This window comes from Melopsittacus undulatus, chromosome 9, assembly GCF_012275295.1.
Source record: "Melopsittacus undulatus isolate bMelUnd1 chromosome 9, bMelUnd1.mat.Z, whole genome shotgun sequence".
Taxonomy (NCBI): Eukaryota; Metazoa; Chordata; class Aves; order Psittaciformes; family Psittaculidae; genus Melopsittacus; species Melopsittacus undulatus.
Window position 1 is genome coordinate 2085132 of NC_047535.1, and position 21423 is coordinate 2106554.

The window sequence follows — 21423 nt, forward strand, 5'->3', positions numbered from 1 at the left end:
GTTTCTTCTCTCTCAGCAGAGAAAGGTTTTTCATTCCTAGAAGCCAGGTGAGCAATGTCCAAACCCACAAGTTTTCAGCCCAGCAAGCCCTAGCAATGGGTTTTCTTGTTTCATAGTCCTTTCAATGAATAGTACCTATATGGAAAGACTGAAAGATAACTCACAGAACTAGAGCAGCCATAGCTCAAGCTGAACAGCTGACCTCTAAGACATGAAGTGCTGCTTTTTCCACAAAGATATCACCATAAGGACATCCTCTAGAAACAAGAGAAAATAAAAAGCATATTAATTTTCAAGCCTGGATTCTGAATATCTGATTCCATATTATGCCATGTAAACACAAAACCTTTAACCTCACAAAATCTCCCAGTGACATCTCTGCCAAATCCCATCTAGGAATCAGACATCAGACAAGAGAAAAATGTCTACAGACACCTCATTCAAGAGCAAGTGCAATTATGTATGAATGTATAGATCACTTGCAAAGCTAATTTTGCTTACAAAGGAAAATCACTGCTAAAGGTTCGTATGTTTAAGCTAAACCTTTTCATACAGCGTTCACCATGAATACAAAAGGATTGTTCTTTTTTGTTTTAGCTGTAAGTGAACAAAATGCTGTTTTCAACTAGATGTTTCTCCCGAGTTTTTGTGACAGATGGATTAATTCCATACAATTATCCTGTGAAAGTAAATTTATTCTGAATTCCCTGGTAAATTTCTGGCAGTTCAGAGGAATCTCCTGGCTGGGACACATCTATTGGGAAGAACACCAGGTAAGCCAGAAGTGGGGGGGAAATTCAAATAACTCAATCTATAATCTAGGAAGGAGGTAATGCGGTTACTATAAAGCAAGAGGCAAAAGGATGTTTTACAACACCAGCCTTAAGCTTAAACGTTTGCAGTATTTGAACCTTTGCAATATTAATGAATCTTTCTGCACTACTCAGGTAGCTGCTGCTTCTACTCTATTTGTATTTGCAGAAAACCAAAGCAATGAAGAGTTCCAAAAAGCAAGTATTTATTTGAAAAGATTAATAGAATATTCAACAATGAACTGTGCATAAAATGATTTACTTCGATACAGAGTGTTGTAAAATCATGTTTGTTTAAAAATGTGTCTCTTGTGCTTGGCAATTGTTAAAGTACTGAAATTACTTCTATCAGAATTATAGGATGTGGTATTTCAGACCTCTTACCTGCTCTTGGGATGCCCAAAGCTGTTCACTGCTTGTCTCAGTGTACACATCCAATCCTGTAATCCCAGCTTGCTTTCCAAAGCTCCAGATGTATTTAGTTTTTATACAACACTGCAATACAAAATATGATTATTCTTAATATTTTTTCTACTTTTCCTCACTTTCTAACCCCATCTTCACATCCATCAGCAGAGGCTCAGGAAAGTTAAACACATCTTTCAGGAACTGTATAAACCTGGGGAAAGTGATACTGTCCTACAAAGCCCTTCTGCAACTTCATTTAAAATGGATAGAATTGGTCATCCACCCAGTTAAAATTGTAACTTGATGCTGGAGCTGCATAAAAGGAACATGATCAAGACAAAAGCTGCAATTATTAAAACTGCAACACCTACAACTGTTAGTTTTCCTTTTCAACTTCCACAAGGTTTGTTTCCATTACATGTGTAGGTGTCAAGATGCTAGAGGCACAATCACTTTAATTTCTTGCTTCTCACAATCATTGTTTGCAGTTTTACTGACACTAGTGGGACAGTGGCATTCAGAACAAAACAGCTTCCAACAAGGAGACTTTAGAATATAGTAGAGATGAGTAATGTTATGCAGGGAATGCTTCTAATAGTTCTAATTTTGCACTTCATTCTTCCTTCATTTCATCACCCTGCCAGAAGCTTAACTGCATCTTCCACCTCACCCAAGCACTGCTTTTGTACCTATGCAGCAGAAAAAAATAAGCTCTTCCCTTTAGATCACTCTAAGCCTACTTTGTAGGGTGGCAACACTTGACAATGCTCTTCTATTTTACCAGGTGGGAGCTGGCAGAGGACAATTGGCAGTGAGGAAATTAAGAGTGATGAAGACTTACATTCTGAGACTATGGTATATGCTTGTGCCAATAACACGGCTGGATACAGCTGAGAATCTCCAGTGGACAAAGAATAACTCAGGCTCCTTCTATTATGGCACTTTCCCAAATGGTACTTTAGAACTATGGTTGGTTGTGGGGTTTATAATGCTCTGGATCTACTTGTGTGTTTGCACAAGGAAACTACCAAAAGGGTTTCCTTTTCCTTCCAGGGAAATGGCAGAAACAAACATTCAGGCTCTTGCAGAATGCATACTTAACATCATGAGCATCTAGCTCTGGGGATACAGGGATTCACCTAACTCTGCTCTTCATATAGTCACTTAAACCAGTAAACTCTGAGTAAATGCTAATAGATTAACATTTTATATCGATCTCCCTTTCCTGTGATTAAGATGCAGTGACAAATCACATCTGAGAACTCTTATTTCACTAATTATCTACAATGAAGATCTATCAGCTAAACATATCCTCTGTTATACAGCTAACTTAGGAAACTAACATGAGTGAACTAGTTGTATTGTGTTTGTTGCAACCTGTTTAATATTATCTAATCCACTCTTGAATACTACTTTATGAAACCTCGTTCTTTCTTCAACATGCATTTATACCCACACGTTTCATTCAACCAAAACCAAAACTAAAAAGATACAGGCACTGATTTGTTTTCATGTTTTTAAGTGACTTATAAAATGGATTAATCTTGTCCTTTTGTATAATACTATGAAAATAATCCAGAATCTTTGTATGTATTTTATATAACATCTACACTTGTAATCACTATAAAACCATATGAAAACTAGCAGAAATGTGGGAAACTGATTTTTTCTGACAGCAAGGCACTTCTGCCACACTATCAATGCACTTCCTCACTACTGCAAAATAACAGAAACAAGATTTAAATATGTGGAAGAATTAGATTCCCTTTTCAGTGCATGAGAAAAGGATCCCTTTGGTCTATACCACATTTTCAATCATTTCTTATGCACTGTTAAAGTTTCACATAGAAAACATTGGCCTCTTCACTAGGCACAGAGTCATGTTCAGTTCACACACAGCTCTGAAGGTGTATCAATTACTTTCTCATATGAAAATTGAGTATGAAGATCATTGCAGGGAAATGTTGAGATCCTGACTCACTTCTTTTTACCTTCAGGGTTTTTATGGGGTGTTGGAAGTTCTGCGTACCAGACTGAAGGGGCCTGGGACAAGGATGGGAAAGGACCAAGTATCTGGGATGCTTTTACTCACAAGAAAGGGAAAGTGTTCAGAAATGAAACAGGAGATTCAGCATGTGATGGCTACTACAAAGTTAAGGTATCGTTAAAGAGGAACTGCACCTTTAGAAACGTTCTGGAGCCATGTCATGATATTTATTACTGAATGTATTCTTTGTGCTAACTCCGGGATGAGACAGTAAATGAAAGCCTGGATTTGTGGTTGTGTGCCTAAGCTGAAATGTCTGAAGTCAAGATTCACAGGTTTATATTTGTTAAAACACTCTCATTGCAAATTCTGACAAACATAACTGTGTTGCAGAATACCTCAACTCATTTTTCTGTCCCCTATTTGATGGTGAAACATGCTTCCACAGCTGTTAACACAAAACATTACAGGACTTCTTTAGAGTCAAGGAAAAAGTAGTTAAAAAGGAAGCACACAAGTAGAAAGAGCCATCATCTCAGAGCAAATGCAGAAAATAACTGATAGAATCCTCCTTTCCAGGCAACTCTTCTCTAGATTTTCTGCATTTGGTACTATTTACGACAAATGAGTAACTGTAGAGTCACTCTGCTTAGACATGAGATATGTTAATTGGGTTTTCTTTTCACAGGATGACATTCAGCTACTAAAGGAGCTGAAAGTGAATCACTATCTCTTCTCTATCTCATGGCCTCGGATTATGCCCACTGGAATTAAAAGTAAGCAAAACATTTCCACCACATTCTTACCAGCATTAGTGGACATTCCACAGTTGTTTAACATTGCCTTTAAGCAGATTTCTGTTTCTTTGTTTGCAGAACAGAATTTAACTGTTACCTATCTGTTAAAGTACACCCATCACTGTAATGTAAAATGCCTCAGTTAAAATGTTCAGGTTTCTATTCTTCCTGCTATTTGAAAACTAATCCAGGTAATTTCTTGTTTGTGTGTTTCATCAGCAGAGCAAGTGAATGAGAAGGGAATACAGTTCTACAATGATACTATTAATAGTCTTCTGGAAAACAACATTATCCCTATTGTGAGCCTCTACCACTGGGATCTTCCACAGGTTAGACAATGTTTAAGTAAGTGAAATATTAATATAAATGCTTCTGATAGGATATTTATATGTAGTTAGAAAAATGACTAAAGATGGCTGCATGCTTATGTATGCTTAGAATTATCTTCTGCTAATCTGCATTTTATATACACTGAAGATCAACAAATCTTCTGAGCTACTGAAATATACATAAGTCTTTGTTAACAGGCAGGTGTAACTCTCAATAGCATTATTGATTCTGGACATTCTTCTTTACAAAGGTTCTCCAAGAAAAGTACGGTGGCTGGCAAAATAGAAGTATGATAAATTATTTCAATGATTATGCAAATCTGTGTTTTGAGAAGTTTGGTGATCGTGTGAAACACTGGATTACTTTTAATGATCCCTGGGTAAGTTATCAATGCTTTCTGTGCAATCACTCCCATGACACAGTCCTGTTCCCAAAATACTACAGGAAAGTAGGCTAAAAATGAGAGAAGGAAAGGGAAAAGGGAGCCACTTTGACCCAAAATCTCAGCAGCCAGATTCTGCACAAGGACAGTTTTAAGATAGGAAATTACAGTCACCAAAACATCGTTTCCAATAAGCCACAGTATATTATCAACCAAGCAATGGGGCTGTACATTGAAGTTGAGGGGAGGTGAAAGAAAAAGGGGACTGGAAAGGACAGAGAAACAGGTCATACAGGACAGCAGAGGATCCGAGTCCATAGCACAGCAGCAAAATCTTTAGCTCTGCTGCTCAGAGACTAACTCATTCTAAATACTCTGTGTATTTACAGGCAGTTGCTGTAAAGGGTTATGACACAGGAGAACATGCACCAGGACTGAAGCTTGGTGGATGCGGCGCCTACAAAGCAGCACACCACCTAATTAAAGTAAAATTAAAATCATGCTTTAAATTGTGTGAATTAAGAGGTTTTAGCAGATTATGGTTTTTGATTTTGCTCTTTCAATGGAAATACACTTTTGCACTGATGTAACTTCCAACTAGTACATTTGTGGGAACTCTAAGCCATCTTGTTCCCACTATGTGGATAATTAAAGAAGGATTGCTGATAGTGCGCCTCAGTCTTGAGCAAGCTAGGGAGTGTTTGTGTGCATGGGTGCAAGGTCAGGCTGGGAAACAGCCTGGGGAGTGATTGTTTAGAGAATGGAATTTATAGTGACTGAAGACAGTTACTGTGATTGATGTGGTTTTGTTTGGCTTCATAGCTCAGACCCATATATGTACGCTATAGAGAATAAAGAACTGGACTGGAACAAGTTGTGGAAGTGGTTTGTGTGTGTGCATGTTTAGCCTCTTTCTTTACAGACATCACAATTTCCAACTAGTCCATTGAAATTACCACCTGATTTAAACCACCAGCACTGAGGTGGAGCATGATGTACTAGGAGCTTGATGTGACGCTTGCTAACAACTTACATTTTCTTTATAATTTAAGCATCTCTTTTACAGTTTGTTTCAAACTGGTTGAGTAACAAAAGACCCAGGTTACTCCAGAACCAAGGAGTAAAAATCCTGACCAACAGCTTTGAACTTGAATTCTGAAATGAACTTGACTTTTGCAAACAACTTGAGTAAGGTTTTTTTATAGGGACCTCATGGAATTTAGGGAAGAAATGCACAAATGCTTTTTTGACGTTTTATATTAAAGTTTCCACTGTATACATAAAAAATTACATGATAGTTTAAACACAGCACAAAACCTGCTCTTGCTCTTTCACTACTGACTATGGCATAAGATTAAAATGTGTACATGACCTATTTGTTTAACTTCCAGGCTCATGCAAAGGTATGGCACTCCTACAATGACACATGGCGTAGCGAGCAGCAAGGTAATAAGGATTCATTCTGTGATTATGCTTCTATTTATCTTAGTGGATTAAAGATTATGCATAAACTGCAGAATTGTTGCTTTGTGGTTTAAGGTATGGTTGGAATTTCCCTAACGAGTGGCTGGGGTGAGCCTATTGATCCACACAATGAAACAGACAAAGCTGCTGCTGAAAGATACATACAGTTCCATTTGGGATGGTTCGCAAATCCGATTTACAAAGGAGACTATCCAGAAGTTATGAAGATTTATGTAGGTAAGTCCCAGTAACCAACGATAACATGAAGAAATTCTACACTTACAGCATATTACAATGACCAACGTGTAGTTTAGTCCAGTATGAGGACACAGGAGAAGCAAGGCTAAGCAACAACCAGCCCACAGGCTAAACACAGCTCCTCAGCAGTCTAGGGGACACACTAGAACTAAGAAGTTGAGCTGCTCTTCAGTGCTTATCTCAGTGCTCCAATGTGGAAAGGAAGCAAATACCTCACTTTTCAAGTCGAAGTCCATTTTAGTGCCCTGACTGAGATAAGGAGTTGTTAAATATCTTTCTTTAACCTAAAAGCAAAGAACCAGCAGTTTTCCATCACTACAGCTTGCATTTCTATAGGGTTCCACTACCTTTGTTATGCAGGATGAAGAAAGCAGGCAGCATACCCAGCAGCAAAGCACTTCTTGTCATGTTTCCTTTCCAAGCATTCTGTTGACATTTATCAATGCTCTTTGGAAAAAAAACCTAATCACTTTAATTCACTTTCTTCTTCCTGTATGGTACCCAATTTACTTCTCCAAACCAAAAGTATAAAAGATTATTTCATCTTCAAAAAGCAATCAAACTAAACTGCCCTCTACTAATACCAAGTTCAGGAAAGCAGCATTTATTGTTGGTGAGGTAAAGAAACCAAATTCTCAGGTGTTTCCTATAATTACTTTAATAGGTAAGAAAAGTGCCCAGCAGGGCCTGGGGACCTCAAGACTACCAACCTTCTCAGCACAAGAGAAAACCTACATTAAAGGCACATCAGATTTCCTGGGAATAGGCCATTTTACTACTTGTTATGTTCTACAGAAGAACTATCCTTCTCTACAAGTGCCCAGTTACCACACTGACTATGATCTGGCTGAACTGGTGGACCCAAAATGGCCAGCTCCAGGACCTAAATGGTTATATTTTGTGCCCTGGGGATTCAGAAGATTACTCAACTTCATTAAGGTGATTATAGAGTGAATCTTTAAAAGGAGATGAGCAAAATGCCTGGTTACATGCAGGAACTATACTTACACTGTTTTAGATTGTCAACTTTTTCATCTACATGTGTCTAGTTGGGAAGTTTCTTTGCCACCTTGATTTCAGTTCAGAAAACTACAGAATTGAGTAACTTCAAAATAACACAGCTAGCTTAAATTCCTACTTACACATTTACTATTACCTTTAGGATGAAGAATCTAGTAAAATGCATAAAAAGCATTTTCTAAGTCTTGTGTTCTGTATAGAATGATTATGTTTATATGAACCAGTCTAAAACCATCTTTGTTTGCAGACACAATACAGGAACCCTGTAATTTATGTGACAGAGAACGGAGTTTCTGAAAAGATACAGTGTACTCAGCTGTGTGATGAATGGAGGATAGAGTATCTGAAAGGATATATTAATGAAATACTCAAAGGTAAATTTAAAAAACATCTTTTTAGTGTGTGAGCTTTTTGAGTGTTTTCACCTTCTGATTATTTTTTACATCATAGAGAAATAAATACTCACAAATCTAAGTGGACAAAGTAGACTAATAAATTTCCACAGAAATGAAAACCCAGCCAAATGTAGCGATGCTGATAAATATAATAACCTACATGAGATTTAATACTGTAATAGATCATCACTTTCCACTCATAGAAAGGAGAAATTGCATCTATGAGCTCTGGTATCTCTAAGCTAAAGGAAACATTTTCAAACAATCTAAACTACATCACATTAACCATTTTCCTGTCCTCCTCCCCATCTCCTTCTGGTATAAAACAAAGCACCTACAGAACCAGATTTTAAGGATGACAAACATAGGCAACAAGTTTAACAGAAGCATTTCTATTCTGTTTACAGCCGTGAATGATGGTGTTAACGTCAAAGGTTACACTGCCTGGTCACTGCTGGATAAGTTTGAATGGAATAAAGGCTTCTCCGAAAGATTTGGATTTTATTACATTGATTTCAAAAACAAGAACAAACCACGATACCCAAAAGCATCTGCTGACTATTATAAAAAGATGATCAGTGCAAACGGATTCCCAAACCCAAGAGAGGTGATGGCAATTCCTAGTTTTATTCTTTTCTCTTTCTCTTTGATATATGGGCAAATATCACCTTGAATTTTGGGAAACAACTTGCATGAATACGGTGCATGAAACAACACTTAGGTTCTGTGAATTAGGGATGTGTTAAATACTCAGACCTCCAGAGACAAAGTGGAAACAGCCTCAAATACTGTTTCTAAAGCATTTCACAAACTCTCATTGGACTTACTGATGTGCTTTGAGATTTGGAATCATGTTACTATCGGATTTCTAGGCAGAAAATGACACATGTGCTGCCTTATCAGAATATGGAATATTTAGTGAGAGGTGTCCCTGCTCACGGCAGGGGGGCTGGAACTGGATGATCTTGAGGTCCTTTCCAACCCTAACTGTTCTATGATTCTATGTCATGTGCTTTTAAGAATTTTATTAAACAATTAGCTATAAAAATACATTGCAATAAAAATGACAATGATAAACATGAAGCTTCAGAAAATCATCATGTGTTGACAGAATAAAATAGTTTCAAGGCAGTTGCAGTGGGCAAATGCTCATGAACAGAGAAGAAGCTGCTGAGAATGAGACAGTCTTACAATCTAATCAAACTGCTACATGTCAACTTTCTCAGGTGGACAACTGGTATGGGGAAGCCATGGACTCTTGCTCCACCACACACCAGTGCCTCACTACAGGTAATTGTGCCTTCTGTTCTGTTTTAGAAAAGCATATCATATTATTTTCTAATTTTAGGTTTCTCAGTAGAATAATAGAATGCTTCTATTATCAAACCCTAAAAGATACTTTCTCACAACAGCTTTCAAATACAATAAGCCTCTCAGAAAATGTCTCTTTACTCTCTCCCACTAAAATCACCATAGCTAAGTGGATCAACTTTGGATGTTAATGGAATACACAAATAAAAGAATTACTATTTAAAATTAAGGCTGGGGATGACAGTATTCTCCTTAACATACTAAAAGTGCTAAATGCTCTTTCAAACAAATCAAACCCAAATTAAGACAACCTTGCAGACAGAAAAGTCTCTATATCATAAAATCAACCAGTTTGGATCCAACCATTACCCCAGGACTGCCAAGATCACCACTAAACCATGTCCCTAAGGGCCTCATTTACATGTTTTCTGAACACTTCCAGGTATGGTGATTGGGCAGGCTGTTCTAATACCCAATCCCCCTCCTGGACAAAGAAATTCTTCCTAATGTCCAGTCTAAACCTCCCCGGGAGCAGCTTGAGGCTATTTCTTCTAGTCCTATCGCTTGTTACTTAGGAGAACAGACTGACTCCACTACATCCTCCTTTCAGGTAGTTGTAGAGAGTGACAAGGTCCACAACAAGTCTTCTCCAGACTAATCCCCCCCATTCAGCTGTTCTTCATCAGATTTGTGCTCCAGACCTTTCACCAGCTCTGTTGCCCTCACTTCCCTACTCCTGCAGCCACACTATTTCCAATACAAGCCCGGGTGCTGTTTGCCTTCTTGGCTGCATGTTCACATGGTGGCTTATGTTCAACTCCATTAGTCAGCACCCCCAGGTCTCTTTCCACTGAGCAGCTTCTCCAGCCACTCTTCACCAAGCCTGAAGCATTCCATGGGCAAAATAAGAGTATGGGAGGGCTGTTTCTGCCCGGTTTCGAACCGGGGACCTTTCGCGTGTGAGGCGAACGTGATAACCACTACACTACAGAAACCCATCACATTTGATTACTACATAAAATGGGACTATAAAATATGGACTTAGGACTTGCCTAAAGCAGTGTCAAGCCACATTTCTGCTCCTTCATCCTCCTGAACAAAGCTGACAATGCCACAACTTTGAGCAGCTGCTTAAGAATACCTAATGCAGCAGACTTTACCTGCAGTTCCTACAGTGCTAATGCACCTCACTCAAGACCTTCCCAGTGTAATTCAGCACCTTTCACAACTCCTGAATTAGAATTAGTCTAACACAGAGGGTTGCTGAAACTTTTAGGAAAGATAAAATAAGTATTATGAAGTCTCAGAAGGAGGATGAGATTAATTCCACATGCTAGAAAAGGTCAGAGCATTCATCCTGAATGTATCCTACTTAGGCTCAGCTGCTGAGTTAAACATTCTGTGTGAATTAACTGCTTACTGAACTCCTCGAGGCTTATTTGTGGAGTAAAATACTACAAAATACAGCCCATTTATTTTTTCAAAGAAAAATCATGAAAAGGCTGAAGTACTTCCTGAGGCTTTCTCTTTGACAACTTTTTTTCTACCTTTCCCTTGGGGTGGGGAGAACAAAAATCAAAGTAACAGTAGAATACTGCTAATGCACTGAAACTAACTCATGGTAAGCACAGACTCTGTTAGATGAAATGTCTTATATATTATTAACTCAAATTTTAGATTCCCTGATTGCTCACATGGAAATTGTGACGGAGATTGTTCTTCCTACAGTTTTCACACTCTGCATACTCATCAGTATTGTGCTACTAATATTCTACCTTCGAAATCACAGTTAAAGTTGGGTGCTTACACACATTCATTTTGCCTAACAAATAAAGTGCAACTGGGCTATTATATTGGTTAAAGTTTACCACAGATGCCTCTTTTCTACTGCTGAAGAATGGAATATTAGGAAAGGGATAAGAAATAAAATTTACTGAGGAGAAACCAGAAATTTATAGAAATTTATAGATTTTAAGAATCATGAATATTGGGGGTTCTTACTCTTATCACTAATTTTCTCCTATGCAAAACATTTGTCTTTTATTATTTAATCAGCATATGCTACACTATGTAATTGTTTAAAGTTACACTACCAAAACATCAAACTGTCAACACACACAACTGTGATTCCAACGTATTTCAATGCTTATGCCCAGCCAATTATACTGAAGAAAATATGCAAAAGTACGTAAGAAAACAGTAAAAATAATTCAGTTTGTAGTGAGGAGAAAAAATAACCTGGAGAGAGAAGTAAATCCAAGAATACTCCAATGTATAAATACAGGGACAAAGAAAACCTAACTGTCAGAAGTCAACACTGCCCTGGATGAACAGCTTTCCAGATATATCTGGAGGATGAAATGTCACTTGACACCAGGAAAACGTGACAGTATTGCTTGTTCTGTTGGCTTAATTCACCCTTTGAACAGTATCTGACTGCATTCTTAAATAAAAATAAGATTTAAAACCCCAAAGTGCAACACTTTATTGAATATTTGTAAATATATGAACAAAGATATCTACTGTATTTTCAAAATAATTATACTGTACAGTCATTATCGCACAACATTTATAACAAACTGGATGCAGACAGAGGAATTATGGCCATGTATGTCAGTCACACTTGAAGCACACTAAAGCAAGTAACTCAGGAGGATGTATTGCTCTTCAAATCACAGAGTGTTTCTAAATATACTGTTGGGACACAGATAATACTGAGCTTTCCTCTTTACTGTACCTTTCAAGAGCCTGCCTGCAGAGAAACATGCATTTATCTGAAATGCACCTGACTGCACTTGACCAACGTAATAAAATACATTCTGTCTTCGGGGATTGCATTAACTGTGGAGTCAGATAAGAGACCTGCATAAATGAAAGAATAAAAATGTGATTAGCCACTGTCCTTGGAAAGAGGAATTGTAGATAGGGTCATGTAGCAGCTTCAAGATACTGGTTTCAAAGCTTTTACTGAAAGAAGCACTTCCTGACAAAAACCAACAGGAAAGCTTTAGCAAACCATTACCCTGTAGCAAACCTCACCCCCAGACAAATTATTTCTGTACCAGTTTACATGCTTAATTCTTCCCCATTCTCATGCTTCTGTCATGTTAATTCTAAAAACATAGCAGCAAAGGTGAGAGGCAGAAAAGTCATCACTCTCTGGAATTCTTACATTCCATAAATACCATTCCACCCTTTCAATAAAAGAAAAAACATCACTTTGTTTTTGCTGAAAAGCTTAAGTAAGAAAAATCTCAGACCCACTGACCCCAGTATAAAAACCCAAATTTGATTCAAGTGTCTACTTTAATTATTTCATTTTGTCACAAACACTCCTTACCTGTATTGTTTGATGTCATATGTTTAACTGGAGAATTGGTACTAACTTGCCACGTTGTTTTAACCTCCTTCGGTCCATGCCCACTGCTTATATCTACCTTCCATACTTCTGGGTGACTGCTGAGAAAATACCAAAACCAGTGCAAATTCAGTCAGGTATTCAGTCACATCTCACTTTTAATGCTGCAAACACTGAAGGTTCTCTTACTCTTGATAGAACTTCTTGACAAGAGCTGAGCTGATGGGCAGTTGAAACACATGCCTCTCATCTAGAGGGTTCTCTCTATAATATTTCATGCAGATTCTGCAATAGACAACAACCAGTTACTTTGGAGAAATACTTGTGCAACACTGCATAAACCTTGTGTAACATGAACTATAACTCTCAGATTTTATTATTTCCTTTCATTTTCAATTTTAGTCACAAAGCAAAATTTAGCAGGAAGATCCAGCTGCTCCTTCTGCAATCTCATTATCATCAACATTAAGGAGGGCTGCTTTTTAAAGAGAGTGTCTTTACAACTGCTGAAAAGAATCTATTTCTTACTGTCATTTCAAGAGCAAGAAGTAAAATGAAATTACTGTGTCAAAGGGAAGAGGTTCTCATGTTTGAACAGAAGTAGGACTGTACAGCTGACCATTATTTCCAGCATATGGTGAAGCTTTTGAACACGATGAACTTGCTCTTGTAAATCCACTGATGTGGAAATGAAGTAATCCTGGAACAGCAAAAAAGCTTCTGCTTTTAACTGGACACTCAATGTCTACAATCACACAACACAGCCTCAGGATACTAAAATCATTTTCCTGTTTCTTTTGAGAAAGCAAAATTTTAAGACCAGCCCAGCAGACTCAGAACTATGTTCCATGTTATCCAAGTATGAGCAGTTCTCTGTCCTGCCTGACAGCAACCCATATCAGACACCTAGGAAATCATATATGAACAACGAAACAACACTGACATTTCTGCAGTATACTGTTCTATCCTCATGATTTGCAATTCACTTTCTCAGCTTACAGAAATGATTGCATTCTCCCATCAGCTACCTGTACTCTACTTTACACTGCTTTCAGAGCTTAAAAAATAAAGCATCTTACCAAATAGGTCAATGTTGCAAGTTCCTGGCCTGTGAAATGAGCAGGGGAAAGGAAAAAAAAAACACACCAGAATTAAAAATTACTACATAGTGTCAGATGAAATAGAAATATCATTCAGGTAACCAAACAGGGAATTTACCAAGGAAGAGTCACTATGACTACAACATTACTTACTGACATGATTACTCATTAAAGACAAGGAAAAAACCTGTAAAGCAGCACTGTAGTAGTTTTCTTTTACTTAAAACCAATCCTGCACAGTGAAGAAAGTACGTATTTCAAGACAACACCTCTTCTTGGGACATACAGGTTTTACAAATAGGAAAATACAAAAGCAAGTGAAACAATGAATAAAACAGGATGGCAAAACAAAAAAAGAAGTGAAGAAGCGAAGTGACAAAGGAAAGTAACAATGTTAAAACACAAACCCATCCCACAGATTCAAAAAAACACCCCTGTCCTGGGTTCAGCAACTGCACCAGCTGCTAGGAAGAAGAAATGTAACTGTTACAGCTGAATCCAGGAAAACCCCAAACCAAACTGTAACACCTAAATACTCAAATTTCAGTTTGGGAAAGCAGCACACAATTACACAAGTTATAGTTATTTTAAAACAAATCAATGTAGTTTTGCGGCCATATACAACTGAGAAGTACAATGACTAAAGGAGGCTGGAAACAGCTCTTCAGCAAGTGGGAGCAAAAGCGAGATCAAGGTTACCCAAACCATCATTATTTCCTGTATGGAATACCTCTCCTCTTGGATTTCTAACCATGTTAACAGCTAACAGGCTTACCTATAAAAAAATTGACATAATCCTTCTTCATCTTATCCAAACCAATCTCCAAGAGCATTTGAATTGGAGTGATGCCAGTGAGAGAAACAGCCTCCATCTTTCCATGGTAAGACTGTTGAATCAATTTGCTCAGCAAACTGCTACTCCCATGATGAATCTGAAAATTAGAAAGGTTTTCCTATGACGTAACTGTGTACAAAACAACATAATCATCAGTCAGAAGTACACCACCACGGACACAGAAGCAACCTGTGACACCTCAAAGTCATTTGAAAACAATACAGTACAAATGAGGGGCAGTTAAGGGACAGGAACTATATTGTACTTCAAACAACTCAAAATGTTAACATTTATTTGTAAAGTACAAGTACAAGCTTACTGTGAAATACAGATACATACCCAGGGCTGTATCTCACCACGTTCCAGGGATTTCAGGATCAGTGTGAAACACGCTATTAACTCCTGATAGGAACTGACACCTTAAAGAAAAAAAAAAGGTGCAATATTTTATCAATCCATATCATGACTTTAAAAAGGGTTACTCTAAAGAAACAATGATGAAAAGAGACCACTGGAGTGCATATGACTGCTGAAACAGCACACAACAGAAGCAGATTGTCATAGAACACATTTTACCTACATTCTCTCTATAGACATTGAAGATCAACACACTTTCATAAACTTAACAGTTGCTGCACTCAGTAGGAATGAATGCAATTTAAAAGATGCATAAGTCAATCCCTCAAACAGAAAGGAGTTATTATAATCTCTGGAAGAGCTTAAAAATTATTTCCGTTAACTGATCTGAAAAAATAGTAATAATAAAAATATATTTTACTGAAAGACCGTGAGTGGTATTACAAGAATGATGTTTATAAGCAGCTTTATCAACTTAAAAGATGTCCTTCAGATCTAGAAAGACAATTTCTAAAGCTTTCTGCTTTAGAGCCCATGAGTATTAGTAATAGCTTTGTACCTTTTACAAATAAATAAAATATCTGCTGCTAGATGTTGCACTACCTTTTTATGTTGCAAGAAAGTAAATCAACTCACATATCTAAAATTGGCTCTTTGAGGAAAAAACAAAACTGTTGATAATTTTCGGGAAAGTTTAGTCCTTAAAACTGAGAGAAATTCACATTCGTTTCATTGAGAAAGCAACAAAATAGTATAGAGAACAGAAGAACTAATGGAAATCAGATGAGTCAAAACCCCAAATACACTTACATTTCATTTTGCACCATAATTGTTCAGCAAAATCCAGGTCTCCTCGCTCATTGAAGATTGATTTTATTGAACTGTCCACTGCCTCTGTGTCACATTTGATTTTCTGAAAGAGTTATTTTGTCTTAAGTGAGACAGGATGCCTAAAGGTTCAAAGGCCTTCGGAATTTAACTTTTCTCCAGAGATCAAAATTAGATGCATCACTAATTTTTCTCCTTTTCCTGGGAAACTACCACCTAGAAGCTACTCTGCATAGTAGTTTGGAAGCACATATTTCTTTAAAACTGAGACTAATTCCATTCAGAATTATCACATTAGATAATTGCTACCTTTGGACCAGGAAGTGAAGCCTACCATCAGAAAGGCTTTTGATTACAGACAAGTAAAGCTCAATCAAACTGTCTAATAAAAACTTCTCAAGATGATCCTTTTCTCCTTAGAGCATCAGTAAACAGCAAGAATAGAGCCTAGCAAGCACTAGCTCAGAACAACCTATGCTACACTGAACTTAGTGCCCTTGGAGACCAAAATGAATACATAAATAGGTTCTCAGAACAAAAAACTCTTCCTGTCATCCCCATCTTGATTATTTCTGTTTTAGCTGATACGAAACACATTCCATTTTTAGCTTATTAGTGAAACGTAAGTTCCCTCTCAATAGGGAAAAGATCCAAATCTTTTCTTGTAGACTCAAAAGGAAAAGAAAGCTGAAATTGAATTTCTCCATTGCTTGAGAAAATCATAAACCTCTACCTAAATAGGACAGATAGCCATAAATAAGACTGATACCATTAAATTGGCCCTAAAGCATTACATTAGTCAAGAAAAACAAATTAATGATAGAACATAAATACTATATGTTCTAGAAGATATTATGCAAGTCAAAATTTGCAATAACTACAGTTGTTATAAGGGTAACAAACTGACAAGGTAATCAGTAGGAAGTCAGATATACCTCCTTTCCATCTCTGTTTCCAGACACACAATATCCATCCAGCTTCCTCTTTAAATCTAGTAGAGGAGAAAAATAAATTTTACCACTATGGAATAAAAAAGTATCATCAAACCAATCATCTAAATCCCCAGAGACATCACCACAAACAAATACCCTGACCAGATGGCTAACAGACCAAATTTATCCATTTAGAAACTGGTTTTACTGGGCAAGGACATAGCCTGAAGACAGAATTTCTTAGTGTTTATTATAAGCTATGCATTTTCCCCATATACCTTTACTACATACGGTTATCTGAGTATTACCTTGTGAAGTGCCAGTGTGGAAGCAGTAAGGAGTAGCAGGTGGTCTGTTAAGTGTCTGGCTTTCTTCTACATGATTTCTCAGAGTTTTCATCTGGTTTATTTTTTGTCTGGTTTATGTTTTGTGCAAGCTTAATCTACATACCTAAAATTTTACAGTCGCATTTGAAAAGCTCCTGCATCCCTACATCTGATTCCCTTGTCAGATTTAGTTTCTAGTATCTTAAACTTCTAACAAGACACACAGTGTTCACCACAGTTTTCAGAAGGAATCAGTCATTTTGGATGCTTTAAGACATCATCAAAATAGTTTTCCACCACCAAAGGGACATTTGGCACATTTAGAAGCTCATGTGGAATTTCATTTTATTTCTGTGAAATGTGCCATCCCTCCTTCCCCATCTCCCCATGTAACAAGCAGCAATTACCAGCCAGAAATTCCTGGACTAGTTCAACAGCAGATTCAGGCTCTAATGGCTCAGGCCACTTGGTCACCTCTGTCTTCAAACATTCAGCCAAAGCCTAAAGGCAGCGTGAACATTGAAACAACACAAATCAGTTCTTGTGTGAGGTTCTTCACATGTCATACTTCAAAAAGTAGTTAACGTCCCCAAGAATCACACATCACTCTGTACAGCCAACCATGAACTTAGAAACTTCTTGGATTTCCTGGCTTGGGTGTTCTTGAGTATTTTGTATTCAAGGTTCCCAAAACTGAACTCCAACTTTATTCCAAAATAAAAGTTAACTTGAAACATCTGGTGAAGTTTTAAATAAATTATTAATGCATAAAATCACCATTCCATGTAAATCTAAAACTCGAACTTCTTGCTTACACTTACAAGGAGAAACTGCAGTTCTCTGTATAGCTGATACACAGGACTTCTGGGGTCCCCGGGCTCCAGGGCAATATTCTGAAAGTTCCAAGAAGTTTGTTAGTGTCAAGCTTTAGAAATCAACTGTCCTAAAACTGTCATTAGTGAAATGCATTTCAGCATAACTGACTTTTTTTTTACTTTAAATACCTGTGTTGCTTAGATAGTCACACAAATGTCAAGAGTTAAGCTTATTTTCTATCCTTTACATAGCTTATGTCACAAATGGTGTAAAGAGCTTGGGTTTGTTTGCTTCTTCCTTCGTGACTTACCAGTGTGGCAGCTGAAATTAGTGGGGGTGTCTCCAGAATCTTATCAACAGTATTCCATGTAATATCAACACAGATATTGCTTTCAGATTCTACAATTGTGTCCTCTAGTGCAGCAGCTCTGATAAGTTCATACTGAGCAAATCCTTTTGTTGTCACCTAGAATGAACAGGTTTAAAAATCAAAAAAACCCCACAACATTGGTTGGTTTGTATACATGCAAAAATCACTTAAAAAGCATTTCACACACACAGAATGGGCTAATATCAGAAAAATTCATTACAACACAGGGAGCTCAAATGTTACTTCAGGAGAGACTTATATTATGGACTCATACTAAGGTGTGTTTCTAAATAGAATCTATAAAGCTTCCTGAAACCAGCATCATAAATCCAAAACAAGAGTTTTAAAACATAGACCAAAAACTTGACAGACCATACAAACTTACAACAGATGAATGATGCATTATTTTATGTTGCATTTTGAGCTCTTCCAGGTTTGCAAAACAGGTTTTATCAGCTGTAGGACCTAGGAAAGGAAAAAAAGAATAAAAACCCCCAAACATTTGGCACAATTCAAATATGGAACTTCTTTTTCCTTCCCCCACCCACCCTCCCTTTTTTTTAAAGCAAGGCAGTACCAAGCCAACACCCCACAATAGACAACTTTGGCATTGCTACATTGATATTTTGACATTTTTAAGCCTTCCATATGTTACTATGTGTCATTATAACCTTACCATCACATGTAACCATATACAAATTGATCCCAGTGATTTTGTTTCCAGCTTTGAGAGGCTCAGCTCCAAGCCAACAGGTATGTTCAGGATCAGAACCATCACACCTTATCCAGAGGGGAGGAAGCACAACCACTTCACTTAGTTTCAAGTGGGTCATGTTTGGATTTTGAACCATGGTAAACAAGGAAATCAACTGCCTGGAAATGAAATAGGGAAAAAAATAAGATGCCAGCAAAAACAGCTAAATCCAACCCTACGTAAAACCAAATCCATGTCTATCATGCTTCGTTAGCAGACATTAAATCATTCTGCAAAAAGAATGTAGTCTCATAATCCTCTTGTTACAGCTTTCTTTGCTCTCCTATCCCCAGCCAGTCCCAACTAACCTCACAGGACAGCTTGCAAGTGCTTTCCCAATACCTGGACTTTAGCTACTTTGCAGAAATACTATTAGCTAGGAGAGGCCATTTTACAAGATGAAAAACTGTCATATCTCCTCACTCAACTAATGCATAATTTAACTTGGGGGGATTCAAAATGTCCAGGTTCTGAATATTGGGAAGAGACACAAAAAAAATATCACATCAGATGACACTTACTTTGCTCTTCTGACAGAAAGAGGCACTGGTCCAGAATTCTCCTTTGGTAAAAGCTCAGAGGCATCTGCTTTTGATTCTTCCATGGAGTCACTGTCTTCATTGGGTCTCTTTACGAGAAAGACATAGTTAGGTCAAAACATAAGTGTGTGAAAATACTTGATGGGAATTCAAAAGTGTAGATTAATCAACAACTAGCACATACACTCACTGCTTTCTGCAGAATATAAACCATGGTGTTTCCATTCCAAAATCTTTCAATAGGATTTTTGCAGCTATCACCAATCAAACAGATCTCTACATCGCTCTGAAAAAGAACAGTTAAACTTTTTACTGCACTACATATAAATGCTGCATTCCAGCACATTTTTTATACCAGAAATGGCAAAGTTAACTAATTTGATGAACTGTTTCCCAAACCTATTACAACAATTCACTTATCTAAGGCTGTCTGACTTCAGGAAAACACAGTTACTATGTGCTGTAGGTGGAATCAAATCAGCTGTGGAGATGCAACAACTTTTTGCTCACCAATGTAGAAAATTTAATCTCTAACAGGTTGATTCTATGAGAAGCTGAAGTTTGATTTGATTAACAAAACTTCAGACACCTTGAGGTATGAGGAATCCTTGTCACAACTGCAGTCACCAGATATCTTGAGATAGAGAACACTCATTTAAAGTAACATTAAATAACAATCACTTCTCTTAACATCTTGTGAGAACTCTAAACAATGTCTGGAGACATTAAATAACTCAAGCCTGTACTCAAGAATGAAAGAATACCAATCTGTCTTTGGGCTTTTCTATGCCCAGAGAAGTAATGTTTGATTCTTCAGAACTAATTTGGGTTTCATATTACTGTATACTTCAACAGCACCTGATTTTATTTTCACACTCTTACCAAACTCATATAAATGCCAAGATGAATAAAACTAAATAGCACTAATGCTCTCCAGCCATTCCAAAAGCTTTTAGAAGCAATTATCATTTTCATACAGATAGTCCATTTCCCCTAAAAGGACTTAAATAAAAAGCATGCCATCAGAAACTGCAAGTTTAAGGCATGAAAACGCTACCTGAGGGCAGCCACTGCTGCAGCAGCTGTTTCCTCCCCACACAGTTCCACTGTGCACCTCCTGCACTCTGCTGGGCCCCCACTCAGTAACTCTCTCCCTTGACCCATACAGCCACTTTTAACAACTTAACTCCTATCAAGTACCAAGCAGCAGGTGGAACACAGGAATGAGAAGGCAAGAGAGGGCTGGCGGTGACCCGGGAGGGCGGCACCGAGGCCGGAGTCTCTCCGCCCTGAGACAGGCGGATTTAGCCCTAAGACAGAGATGGATTCAAGAAGTATTGCTGAGGTAAATTTTCGTTTTTACGCGATATTCTCACACATACCTCAGCCACTGATCAATGGCTGCGCATTTTAAAGAGACACACTCAGGTTACGCGACTTTATTTTCATATATATGTTTACCTCAAAGAGATACGGATATTCAGGGATACTTTCCCTTCCTTCTTCATATATTCTGAAAGAAAACGTTAAAACTACGTTAACACTTAACGTACATACAACTTTTTTCCTCAGCATTCCTCATTAAACAATAAACTTAACTGCATAAAAACAACACGGTCCTACACACAGAAGCCCTGCAGCCTCCCACACAAGACCCACTCGATACCTTCACCTCAGCAACCTCCTCCTCCCCTAAGCAGAGGGCCCTACAGGCAGCGACTGCTGACTTTTAATATAGCCTCACCGGAGAAGGCTGTGGTAGAACGCGACCGCATCCCTCCGCCGCCGCTGCTCCGCTACCATGGCCGCCGCCGCCACAACCGAACTGCGCGCCTCAGCCGCCCCCGGCACTACATGTGACTACGGCTGACTCGCCGCGCAGGATCCTTCCGCCAGAAAAGAGTCCCTCTGTTTGGGAGGAGACTGAGAGCGACAGAGGCCTCCGGAGGTACAGAGCTCGGCATCGCATGTCGTGACATAGCCGAAGGGCCTCAGGCCGAGGTTAGGGTAGGGGACGGACTAGCGGAACGGCGGATGGAAGTGA

At 38.1% G+C, this 21423-nt stretch overlaps 2 protein-coding genes and 1 non-coding gene across 4 annotated transcripts; 1 reads left to right on the plus strand and 2 right to left on the minus strand.

Annotated features, from left to right (window-relative positions):
• Positions 1-2049: 2049 nt before the first annotated feature.
• On the plus strand, positions 2050-10957 carry LCTL (lactase like). Its single transcript, XM_005148851.2, has 13 exons — positions 2050-2173; positions 3218-3378; positions 3896-3983; positions 4224-4333; positions 4585-4713; positions 5106-5201; positions 6108-6162; positions 6256-6417; positions 7103-7377; positions 7706-7832; positions 8261-8460; positions 9080-9143; positions 10842-10957. The coding sequence occupies exons 1-13, from the start codon at positions 2050-2052 to the stop codon at positions 10955-10957; spliced, it is 1707 nt and encodes a 568-aa protein (XP_005148908.2).
• Positions 10087-10159, minus strand: TRNAV-CAC (transfer RNA valine (anticodon CAC)). Its single transcript has one exon. It is a non-coding gene; the product is annotated as a tRNA-Val (tRNA).
• Positions 10958-11635: 678 nt separating the features above from the next.
• Positions 11636-21211, minus strand: ZWILCH (zwilch kinetochore protein). 2 transcript variants are annotated; one of them, XM_031048695.2, is made up of 18 exons: positions 21124-21211; positions 20841-20892; positions 19570-19665; positions 19362-19468; positions 18763-18959; positions 18472-18551; positions 18027-18182; positions 17722-17793; positions 17308-17401; positions 16578-16633; positions 15625-15727; positions 14797-14876; positions 14398-14554; positions 13602-13630; positions 13086-13222; positions 12712-12807; positions 12505-12623; positions 11636-12026 (listed from the first exon to the last, which is right to left on the minus strand). In XM_031048695.2, the coding sequence occupies exons 1-18, from the start codon at positions 21180-21182 to the stop codon at positions 11935-11937; spliced, it is 1782 nt and encodes a 593-aa protein (XP_030904555.2). In that variant the 5' UTR covers positions 21183-21211; the 3' UTR covers positions 11636-11934. The 2 variants fall into 2 exon arrangements, with proteins under 2 accessions (XP_030904555.2, XP_030904554.2); XM_031048694.2 differs by having other exon boundaries at positions 19564-19665.
• Positions 21212-21423: the final 212 nt, after the last annotated feature.

Coding starts and splice junctions, on each gene's coding strand:
- LCTL (XM_005148851.2), top strand. CDS start 2,050: ATGAAGACTTACATTCTGAGACTATGGTATATGCTTGTGCCAATAACA. Junction 4,714..5,105: donor TTACTTTTAATGATCCCTGG/GTAAGTTATCAA, acceptor GTGTATTTACAG/GCAGTTGCTGTAAAGGGTTA. Junction 6,418..7,102: donor AGTTATGAAGATTTATGTAG/GTAAGTCCCAGT, acceptor TTACTTTAATAG/GTAAGAAAAGTGCCCAGCAG.
- ZWILCH (XM_031048694.2), bottom strand. CDS start 21,182: ATGGTAGCGGAGCAGCGGCGGCGGAGGGATGCGGTCGCGTTCTACCAC. Junction 14,877..15,624: donor ATTATGGTGCAAAATGAAAT/GTAAGTGTATTT, acceptor TTTTTCTTTAAG/GTGTCAGTTCCTATCAGGAG. Junction 12,808..13,085: donor AACCTCTTCCCTTTGACACA/GTAATTTCATTT, acceptor TGTCTATTGCAG/AATCTGCATGAAATATTATA.